This window comes from Danio aesculapii, chromosome 9, assembly GCF_903798145.1.
Source record: "Danio aesculapii chromosome 9, fDanAes4.1, whole genome shotgun sequence".
Lineage (NCBI taxonomy): Eukaryota > Metazoa > Chordata > Actinopteri > Cypriniformes > Danionidae > Danio > Danio aesculapii.
In genome coordinates this window covers 47,013,539-47,025,656 of record NC_079443.1, presented here as the reverse complement: position 1 = coordinate 47,025,656, position 12,118 = coordinate 47,013,539, and the positions used below count along the sequence as shown (strand labels likewise).

The window sequence follows — 12,118 nt, the reverse complement described above, 5'->3', positions numbered from 1 at the left end:
GCCATTATTTATTATTAAAACTGATTTTCAGCAAAAGAGAGGGTATGTTTACAATTTTCAATGAAACTGAAAGGAGGCAGTTGTGTTATAGGCTCTGTTTGTTATAAATATGCATGAAAATGACGGTCATATAGGATTAGATTCAACTTTATTGTCATTACACATGTACAAGTACAAGGCAACGAAATGCAGTTTGGGTCTAACCAGGAGTGCAACAGCAGCAAGTGCAGGATATAGGTATAAGTTATAAAGTGCAGTTTATAGAAAAACTATGGTAATATTTACAGATGGATGTACTATGAACATTATATACAGGTTGTATTAGCTACAGTATGAACAGAGATTTACAATAAATGACATATATAAATATACATATATAAATATGTAACTACACGACACCTCAACATATTTGGTGTCTGTTAAGTTGCTAATATCAAAACGAAAATCGGCAGTTACTTATATCATGTTTTCATTTTATTGTTGAGAAAGTGAAACAGCGTAGCCAGGGTGATGTGAATGAGGTTATAAAGTACACTGTTCCCTTTGAAGATTTACCCGACGTGTCCTCGGGAGTTTGTTTTTCATATCTAACTTGCGAAGTCTGAACTTACAAGAAGAGGATGCAAGACTGAACTGTGTGTAGGCCACTTAATATTGAGGAAAAAGCCCCAATCAGAGAGGCGATTGTCTGCAGCCTCCGTTTTCAGATGTCTCCTTTTCCCCCATCCACACAGAGACATGGCAGCAGTGTTTTTAAATGAAAACAGCCTTTTCAGCATTTCCAAAACACTCTGTTTTTCGGTGCTCGGCGTAGTGTGGATGGACGGCGTAACCGTAGCTAAACTTATGCGGTTTAAAACTAAAACATATTAGTGTAAATGGGGCCTAAATGTCACTTTAAGATGAACACTGGTATCTAGAAAAATATCTTGTAAATTTGTATGTACTGCCATTATGGCAAAGATAAAAGAAATCAGTTATTCATGGTGTTCGCTATATTCATTCTTCCATGGTGGGCGCCACACTAAAATTCATTCATCCACGTCTACATCACAGCTTCTCATTCAAAACCTTCAGTTTTTGCTGTTTTTTTTATTTTAAATAGCGGGTTGTAATCGCACCAAAACGTATTAAAATGTAAGTGAATTATAACAGAGCAAACTTTTCTGTATTTGTAGTAGTGCTGTGCATTATTTGTTCAACCCTTTAAGGTGACGTGCTGACTGACTGACTGACAGGTGCGTGATGCATAAGGCCAGCTAACCCGACATAGTTTTCAATTATAATGAACACAGTTTTCATAATTATACTTTAAAGATAAAAGTCTGTGGTTCTGCATACAATAACTTTATCTTGCTGGAGTTTATGGCTGTTTCACTTTACTTCAGGCTGCTCTGTATGTCTATTGGAGACATTCATCATTGTTTCTAGCAAATCTAATAAATGTTGGAGACATACTCCATGGTTTCCGCTACATTCTTTCCTCCATGGCGGGGCGCCACGCCAAAATTCATCCCTACAATACAGCTTTCCATTCAAAACATGTTATTTTTTTAATAGCGGGTGATAATCACTCCAAAACGTATTAAAAGCTAAGTGAATTATAACAGCATACTTTTCTGTAACCGTAGTAGTGCTGTGCGTCATTTGTTTAACCCTTTAAGGTTACGTGCTGACTGACTGACAGGTGCATGATGTGTGAGGTCAGCAAACATGACGTATAGCCGTTTCACTTTACTTCAGCATGCATTAATATCGCTCTGTAGGTCTATTAGAGACTTTCATAAATATTCCTAGCAAATCTAATAAATGCTTGAGACATAAACGCACTAAATCGCACTTCAGCAGCGTTTATTTGAGAGCACACAAGAAAATCTGCACTTGAGCAGTGATTATTTGAGGAACAGAGGAAATCGGCACGCAAGCAGAGATTTGCACGCTCTTATTACATGAATGCAGTCTTGACTTGTAATACTGCGCTCAAGACATTTGTCATTGAAATAACGCCATAGGTAGAAGATCTGTGTAAATGGCCTGCCGCCACAGCTGGAAGAAATCCCAGAGGAAACACTGGTTACTAGAAATGAGTTATTAAAACTATCATGTTTATAAATGTGTTGAAAAATCTTTCTGTTAAACAGAAATTGGGGGAAAATATGCAGGGGGCTATTAATTTAGGGGGGCTAATAATTCTAACTTCAACCGTACATAATATACACTAATGTGGCTAATAATTTATGATTTTGGCAAGTTTTTTTTTGAAAGGCTAACTTTATTATTAGCTTTAAATGCATAGCACTACTTGAAGGATTGTTTTAGATAACTTGTATTGTTCATTGAAGTGTTCATTAGTAAAAAAAATAATAAAATGTATAAAAATTCATATAAATGTAGTTACCTGCTTTTCTAATACAATTTTTGTTTGTAATTTGTTCTGCTTGTATATGCTATGTAATATTGACTATATATTTCATGTAAACATTTGTATTCACATATATTTATATGACTATTTCTTTTCTCCCATTTTCTCAAATTACAATGCTAATTTAATACATTTAATGTTAATATATGTGTATGTTGTTTATATAAAGATATATATTTTATATATATTTTAAACATTTTTTTCATTTCATTGTGAGTGTGAGTACGGGGTAGGGGGGTAGGGGTTGTAAAACAATGCTAAATAAATAACTTCTATCTCTTGGCTCTGATTTATTTTTATAGTTTTTTTTAATTAGTATTTTAACTGTAATATTTTACTTGATCCGACTTGACTGTGTTGCCAGTATATCCTCATTCATCAGACGTGTGTGTGTGTGTTTGTGTGTATTGACAGGTTGACAGCGACACGATCTGGAATGAAGTTCACTCGTCCAGCGCTGCTCGTCTGGCTGTGGGTTCAGTGGTGGATCTGGTGTTTAAAGTGGCTTCAGGAGAGCTGAGGGTGAGACATACACTATGACACTCAAAGAAATTTTCTTTCAACATTTTTCTAAGTTTAATCTTACATTATAATGACTTTAATCTTGAGATTTCTTTTTCATCATTTTTTTTCATTAGTGCTTGTCCCTAATCCTCTTCTAAAGTTTATACTCAATTTCAACCCCAGAGTTTTCCAACTAAAATAAGATCTGCAGCTTTTCCAGAAGTCCCCCCTGAGAAGTGTGTATGCCAGGCTTAACCGTAGTGCATTTTAAAATTAAAAATGTACCAGTGTAAACATAGCAATTAAGAGTTTAGTTACTAAATGACTCAATTTACTTTTAATGGGGACCTGTTATGCCCCTTTTACAAGATGTAAAATAAGTCTCTGATGTCTCTAGAAAGTGTATGTGAAATTTTAGCAAAAATTACCACACAAGTAATTATTTATATCTCTTTGAAACTGCCCCTTTTAGGCTTCGATCCAAATTGTGCTGTTTTGGTGAATGTCACTTTTAAGTTCAAATGAGATTATGCTCCCAGCCCTCTTATCCAAAGGGGAAGAGGCTACAAATGCCTATGGACAAACTGACGTTATCTCTGTGAAAAACTGAAAATGTCAAAAGAGTTAGCTCAGAAGTTGGGCCAGATTGTCAAACCAAGAAAGTTAGCTGGGCCAGTTATTTTAGCGGCAAAGAAGCTCATATGGACAAATTTTAAAACCAACACAAACAAATTTATTGAAAAATATAAGGTTTATTCGTTGTTTCTCTTTTAACTTTGGTCAGTTTGCAGAGCAAAAGGTGCATACAAAAAGAGCTGAATTAACAGAATCTGAGGGTGTACTCACACGATGTACAGTTGCCTTGAACTGGGCTGAAGCACGCTTGTCCCTCCTGCCGTCTCCCCCGATGGCCCGCACTCACGTTGCATTCGGGCCTGAGCACGCTTACGTCATTGATGATACGCTGTTCAGTTTAAGAAGCGCTCTCGCTCAGCAGTCAAGATTTCTTTATACCGTTATGTCATTTTAGTGGTTTAGGATGCAGTGACACGCAGTCAAATATTTCGCAGAACAGATCCGCCACTTTTGACGCTCATAAACAATTATAAAATCCTCATAATGCCGGAATTAGAAGGTTTGCTAAAGGTGCAGCTGTGGTGCAGTGAGGGGTTTGCATCTTTAATAATCTACGACAGTTTGCGTTCATTAAACAATAAGAATGATTAATAAATTTAAATGAAACAGGCCTTTAAAAGTCATGTCTCGTCTTCAGTTTCGGTCTCAGGTACGCTTTGCACCCTACAAGTGTACCGCGCACGCTCTGCATTGTTTGCATGTTGCAGGCTACGTAATTTACGCAGGAATTTGCGTTTTTGGCGGGGCCATAGACATAATAAATACTTTATATTTATATTAATATAATATATTAAATAACAATTAATGAATAATATATATTAATTTATTATCTATCGGCGGAACCACGGACTGGGCCGCTCGGAGGTTGATTCTGGGCCGCATGGGGCCGCCAATTGAATAGCCCTGGACTATGGAGACTACGGTGTTCATATGATGATGATGATGATGATGATGAAGAAGAAAAAAGCCTTGTCACATACACTGTTACATGTAGCGAAATTGGATCCCCTGACCATACATAAACATAGCACATTTCAAGGGAGGACAGGTCAGACGAAAGATAACTTTAGAAAGAGGAAATAAGATATATTAGGGAAAAGGGGGGTGAAAAAAGCCCCTCCCAGACTGCCTTAAAGTAAGGCAGTGAGAGATCAAGTAAAAAAAAAACCTCAACAGCAAGCACATAAACACATAGACATAACATCGCAACAGGGGATATGGAGATAGTCTGATATAGGTGACAGCCATCTGGCCTACAGCTAGAGAGCGCTGGTTGCAGACCTTTCTATCCACACTGGGGGTGATAATCACACTATGGCATGGGATGCGGGGGATACGTGTCCTAAAACTCGACAATTATAATACTTTTGAGTCAAACATATCTGTAAAGTATCTGAAATTTTCTTCGGCTGGCACATCGCAAAAACGAATGACGGACGGTTGCTTCTCACTCAGGGCTGTCTATGCTAATGAGGGAGAGATCGTCACTAGTGGGTGGGGCTTCCCCCCTCTGATAACATGTATAAAGGGAGAATGTCAATCAAAGTGTGTCTGCAAACTGCTTTATATCATGTGATTATAAAAAATAGAACTAATATATTTTTAGCATTAGTGGTTGGCTATATTCACACACTGCTGCCACACAACTGTATTTAAACACCTTAAAAAGTGATTTTTGCCTAATAGGTTCCTTTTTAAACAAAAACATTCCTAAGTGTAACCTAACCCTGAGCGAGCTGCCGCCCACCCGAAATCACAGCATAACACTGAACTACAGCTACCATTGCTTTCATAACCCAGACAAACACAATACACCCACTGTACATCATCCACTGTCACCAGCTGCAAACAACACTCTCTTTCTGGATAAAATAATAATATCCTCTGGAGTGAAGGAAGATAATAAAATCAGTTGCTGTATAAACTGACTGAAAAGATTGTTAAAGAATATCTTGTTTTGTGTTCAACAGAAAAAAGAAAGTCATAATTGGTTTGAACCGCTTGAGTGTGAGTAAATAATGTGGGATTTTTTTTATTTTAGGGTGAAACTGGTGAATGGCTGCTGGCACTTTGAAGAGAGTCCATGGTTCTTGATATTACATTGAGCTATTATAAATTAAACGCTTAGATTTTAGATTTGTGAAGAAAAAATAAATAAAAATCTGAGCATTGTCTACTTATTAAGTGATAGTTCACCCAAAATTTACAATTCTGTCATTTACTCGACCTTTAACTAAAATTAATTTAAGTTTCTTTCTTCTATTGAACATAAAGGAATATATTTTGAAGAATGTTGGGGGAAAAAACAGCCATTGACTACCGTAGTATTTTTATTCCTGCTATGCATGGCTGTTTTTCAGTGCACAACATTAAAACAATTGAAACCTATGGAATGTCCCCACAATTCACAAAAACAAACATTTTTTGTGTGTGTTTGTGTGTTGACAGAACGGTTTCGCTGTGGTGCGGCCTCCAGGACATCACGCTGAAGAAAGCACTCCTATGTACGTACTTGCCATATCTCTGTGATCTGCAAACAAACTCCACCACACATACACACACACACTGAGCATCATAAATCAGTGTTTTACACACAAATGAGTTCCAGCGCTGCAGTGGAAGGCCTGGCCAGCACAGCAGGGCTTCAGTACAGTAATACAGCACAGTAGGTCAGTCTGATCTGCGTACTCACCCACAGCCAGACGGGAGTAAGGTAGACTTTGGGATGGTTTTCGGAATCAAGCAATGAAAGGGATTCCTGTAGCTTGGATGTAGAGTTTTGGCAGTGAGGGAACACCCAAATACATTTTAAATGTAATATAAAAGTGATTTTATTTTTTCACAGGTTTTATTATTGACTATTTAACAGATTCAAATAAATATTATATGGCAAAATATCTAATGGCAGCCTATTCTCATGAGAAAACGTAAGAGAAAGTTTACGTATTGTCAGTTTAGTGGCTAATTCGTACGAGTTCAGTCGTGTGAAAATGTACAATTTTAAAAAGGAGGCATGGCACCCAAATCCACCCCTAAAGCCAAAGATTATTGGGTGATGAGCAAATCATACTAAATTGTAGGAATTGGATTGTAAAAATTCATACGAATTAGCCACTAAATCAAAAAGTTACGAATTGACGTAAGATTGCATTAAAATATTAAAATTTTATATTTTTATTAACAACAGTATACAAACTAAAAAAATAATAATAACAATGTGATATCACATATTAATTCCACTACCCCCACCCCATCCCCTCTTGTCTCTTTAAAATGAAGTATCTAATAAATTGAAGTTCACTGTGAACTCAATACGCAGAAATCATAAAATAAAATACAGCAGTCAAGAATGAGAGATCAAAAAAATACAGAGTAAGGTATACATTCATTCCTACCTCTGGGTTGCCGCTGGAAGGGCATCCACTGCGTAAAAAATATGCTAGAGTAGTTGGCGGTTCATTCCGCTGTGGTGACCCCTGATAAATCAGGGACTAAGCCGAAGGAAAATGAATGAAGGCATTAATTCTAGGACCCAATCATTGTTTTGTGCTATAGACAAATCATTTCTCTTTAATATATGTCACTTTTTTAATTGTCAGGAACTACAGATCGGGTCTTTTTATGTTGTGAGTTTTTACACACAGCCTTGATACCATGATTTTTTTATTAAGGTTAAGGTTAGGTTAGGGTTTTTGGATTTATATTCAGGTTCCAAGTGAAAAACAAATACTTGAAATTGTCTGTTTATCTATTGAAGACAAGACATCCCTTTTTGGTGTTTTCCTAAGCCTTCCTATCTATCTATCTATCTATCTATCTATCTATCTATCTATCTATCTATCTATCTATCTGTCTGTCTGTCTGTCTGTCTGTCTGTCTGTCTGTCTGTCTGTCTGTCTGTCTGTCTGTCTGTCTGTCTGTCTGTCTGTCTGTCTGTCTATCTATCTGTCTATCTATCTATCTGTCCATTTCTCTATCTGTTCATTTGTCTATCCATCTGTCTGTCCATCCTTCCGCCTATCCATCTTTATATATCCATTCATTATTCCACCTGTCTGTCTGTCTTTCTATCTAAATATATATGTCCATCCAGCTATCTATTTATTTGTCCATCCTTCCATCTGTCTGTCTGTCCATTCATCTCTATCAAACTTTCTGTCTACCTTCCATCCATCCATCCATCCATCCATCCATCCATCCATCCTTTTTCAAACTGTTTCTATCTATCTATCCATCCATCCATCCATCCATCCATCCTCCCTTCCATCTGCTTATTCATCCGTCCACCCACCTGTCTATCCATCCATCCATTCATCCATCCTTCCATTCACTCATTCATTCATACGTCTATCCATCCATCCATCCATTCATACGTCTATCAATTAATTTATCCATACGTCAATCTGTCCATCCATCCATCCATCCATCATCCATCCTATCCATCAGTCCGTCAACCGATTCATCCATTCATCAATTTATCATTCTATCTATTCATTGGAATGTCACTCTATCTACCCATCCATGCATCCTTACATCATTCTATCATTCCATATGTCTATCCATCGTTCTATCATTCCATCCATTCTGTCATCTTTCTATCATTCCATCCATCCATTGGTCTGTTATTCCATCCATTCATGCATCCTTCCATCATTCTATCCGTCTATCTGTCCATAGTTCTATCATTCGCTCCGTCCATCCATTCGTCTGTTATTCCGTCTATGCATCTTTCCATCATTCTATCATTCCATCTGTCCATCCATCGTTCTATCATTCATTCCATACATCCATACATCTTTCTAATATTCTATTCATCCATTGGTTTGTCATTCCATGCATCCTTCCATCATTCTATCTGTCCATACATCCATCTGTCCATTGTTCTATTATACCATCCATTCATCCATCCATTGGTCTGTTATTCCATCTAGCCGTCCCTGCATCCTTCCATCATTCTATCATTACGTCCCTCTGTCCATCTATCCACCCATTGTTCTATCATTTCATTCATCCATATATTGTTATGTTATTCCATCAGTCCATCAATCCATTCATCCATTTCCCGTTTTATTATTTCATTCATTCATCGGACTGTTATTCCATCTATCCATCCATGCATGCTTCCATCACTCTCATTTCATCTGTCCTTCCATCATTCTATCAATCCATTCCTCCGTCCATCTATTCATCCATTGTTCTATCATTCCATTCATTCAGATATCCTTCTGTTATTCCATCCATCTATCCATCCATATATTGTTCTGTGATTCTCTCCATTCCTTTGATTGTCTACCCAATCAACCATCCATCCATCCATCTATCCATCCACATAGTATTCAGGTATTCTGTCCATCTATCCTTTCATCATCCATCCATCCATCCATCCATCCGTATATTTCTCTGTTATTCCGTCCATTCCTCTGTTCATCTGTTTGTCTGTCCATCCATCCATCCATCCATGCATCCATTCACATTTTTTTCTGTTATTCTGTCCATCCATCTATCCATCTATCCATCCATCCATCCATCCACATATTGTTGTTATTCTGTCCATTCATCCATCCATCTATATATTGTTCTGTTATTCTGTTCATCCAGCCGTCCATCCATCCATCCATCCATCCATCCATCCATCCATATTGTTCGGTTATTCTGTTCCAGCATCCATCCATCATATATTGTTCTGTTATTCTGCCCGTGCATCCATTCATCCATCCATCCATCCATCCACATATTGTTCGGTTATTCTGTTCCAGCATCCATCCATCATATATTGTTCTGTTATTTTGTCCATGCATCCATCCATCCATCCATCCATCCACATATTGTTGTTATTCTGTCCATTCATCCATCCATCTATATATTGTTCTGTTATTCTGTTCATCCAGCCGTACATCCATCAATCCATCCATCCATCCATATATTATTCTGGTATTCCATCCATCTGCCCATCCATCCATCCTTCTGGTATGATGTCTGTCCATCCATCCATCCATCCATCCATCCATCCATCCATCCATCCATGTACTGTTCTGTTATTCTGTCTATTCCTCTGTTCGTCTGTTTTTCTATCCATCCATCTATTAATCCACATTGTTCTGTTATTCTGTCTGTCCATCAATCCATCCATCCATATATTGTTCTTGTAATCTATCCATCCATCCATCCATCCATCCATCCATCTATCCATCCATCTGTTATTCCATCCATCCATCCATCCATAAATCCATCCATCCATCCTTATGTTATTCCATCCATCCATGCATCCATATATTGTTCTGTTATTCCATCCATCCGTCCGTCCATCTATTCTTCTGTTATTCTGTCCATCCATCCATATATCCATATATTATTCTGTCTGTCCATCCATCAATCCATATATTATTGTTAAATCATCTGTCCATCCATTCGTCAGTCCCTCCATCCATCCATTCATATATTATGTTATTTCATCCATCCTTCCTTATATCCCATATATTTAAAAATTATATTAAAATGTCAAGGCTTTAAACTCTATTAAGACTTGCTCTAAACCATGGTAACAAGTTTGAATAAAAAAAGACTGTTAATTCAACATCAACTCTGCCAGCCTTTTTCCTGATCAAACGCTAAAGCTCTAGAAGAAAAAGCTTTTGTCATTAATTTTATAAGATTTCAATGCTCTACTTTATCCTGTATCCCTAATCTGGAAGCGTTTTCTTGCATGTTTCCGACTGTACACAACGTTCTCAGCATTCTGGCTACTTGGATGCATTATTTATCTTAAAGCTTGATGGTTTATCCAAATGAATGTCAGGTATGGTTAACGGGGGACTAAATTCCCTGTAATTGCTGCGTTGTGCTGCTCTCAGAGTCTCCTCCCATCCATATTCCTCATTACGGAAAGGTTAAAGTAAACGACTGCTCCTCAAGTCTCCATGCTGAAAGGTTAAATAAAAGGATTGTTCCATCAATGCTGAGCTTTGGCTCATGCGCTCTGATGTCAAGCCAGGACGCAGTGGGTGAATTGTGTCATTAGCCAAATGAGAACATCCATCAGGCCAGGAGGTCCAATTCACAAAAGGCCCTCCACGAAAGATCACACACCAGCCGACTCTCACACACTGCTTACTTTAGAATCCTTCTATTGCTTTTTAACTATGCACACGTATACATTTCCATGCAACAGAGAGAACAAGATGCAAAACTGTACATTAAAGAGACAGTTCACTGGGAAATTAAAATTCTGTCATTGTTTGCTCAATCTCCAAACTTGCTTGAGTGTCTTTCTGTTGAACACAAAGGAAGAGTCATTAATTTATTCATTAATTTTCCTTCCGCTTAGTCCCTTTATTCATCAGGGGTCGCCACAGCGGAATGAACCACCAACTTATCCAGCATATTTTTTTACACAGCGGATGCCCTTTCAGTTGTAACCCAATTATGGGAAACATCCATACACACTCATACACCACAGCCAAGTTAGTTTATTCAATTGACCTATAGCGCATGCTTTTGGACTGTTCGGGAAACCGAAGCACCCAGAGGAAACCTACGCCAACATGGGAAGAACATGCAAACTCCACACAGAAATGGCTAACTGGCACAGCCAGGACTCAAACCAGCGACCTTCTTGCTTGACAGTGATAACCCCTGAGCCACCATGTTGCCACAATGGAAGATATACTGGAGAATGTTGGAAAGCAGCAGCCCTTGACTTCCATTGCATTTTGTTGTTGTTGTTTTACTATGGAATCCGATTGCTGGTGGTTTCCAACATTCTTCAGAATATCTTGGTTTGTGTTCAGCAGAAGAAAGAATTTCAAATATGTTAGTCTATCTTAGTTAAGGGTGTCTGCGGGGTCTTGAAATGTCTTTAAATGTCCTAAATTTCAAAAACAAAATATTATAAAAGTCTTAAATTGACTGAAATATTGTGTGGTAGGTCTTAAATCATTTTAAACAGGTCTTAATTTTCTTTTTTTAATTGTTTTAATTTTTACTCACCCATCTAATCACCAACAATTCATCTCAGTAAAACTTTTAATGAACTATGTTTATTACTATTTACTGATATGGTTTAATTATCTTCCTTACAATAACATTTGTTTAAATGTTCTCCATGTATTTATGGACCTTGTGAAAATAACAATCTAGACAGCATAAATTGTCTATTATAGTCTTTAAATCTTCTTAATTTTTATATATTTTTTAAAGAAAAAAATGCTGAAACGTATATGTATAGTTGAAGTTAGAATTATTAAACCCCCTTTGAATTCTTTTTTCTTTTTTAAATATTTCCTAAATTATGTAAATAATTTATGTAAATAATTTCCTAAACAGAGCAAGGAAATTTTCACAGTATGTCTGATAACATTTTTTCTTCTGGAGAAAGTCTGATTTGTTTTATTTTTAGCTAGAATGAAACTGTTTAAAAATTTTTAAAACCATTTTAAGGTAAAAAATATTAGCCCATTTAAGCTGTATTTTTTTCAATAGTCTACAGAACAAACTATTGTTATATTGTGTTTTTTACACATTACTTAAAATATGTGACTAAGAATCATATATATATAT

At 36.9% G+C, this 12,118-nt stretch overlaps 1 protein-coding gene across 2 annotated transcripts in view; it reads left to right on the top strand.

Moving 5' to 3' along the window:
- hdac4 (histone deacetylase 4) overlaps window positions 1-12,118 on the top strand; it is a 431,285-nt gene that overhangs the window by 352,772 nt on the left and 66,395 nt on the right. For both annotated transcript variants that reach the window (XM_056465891.1, XM_056465892.1), the window contains 2 exons: window positions 2,837-2,944; window positions 6,011-6,066. In XM_056465891.1, the coding sequence (XP_056321866.1) occupies window positions 2,837-2,944; window positions 6,011-6,066 (164 nt within the window). The remainder of the gene's footprint in view (window positions 1-2,836; window positions 2,945-6,010; window positions 6,067-12,118) is intronic.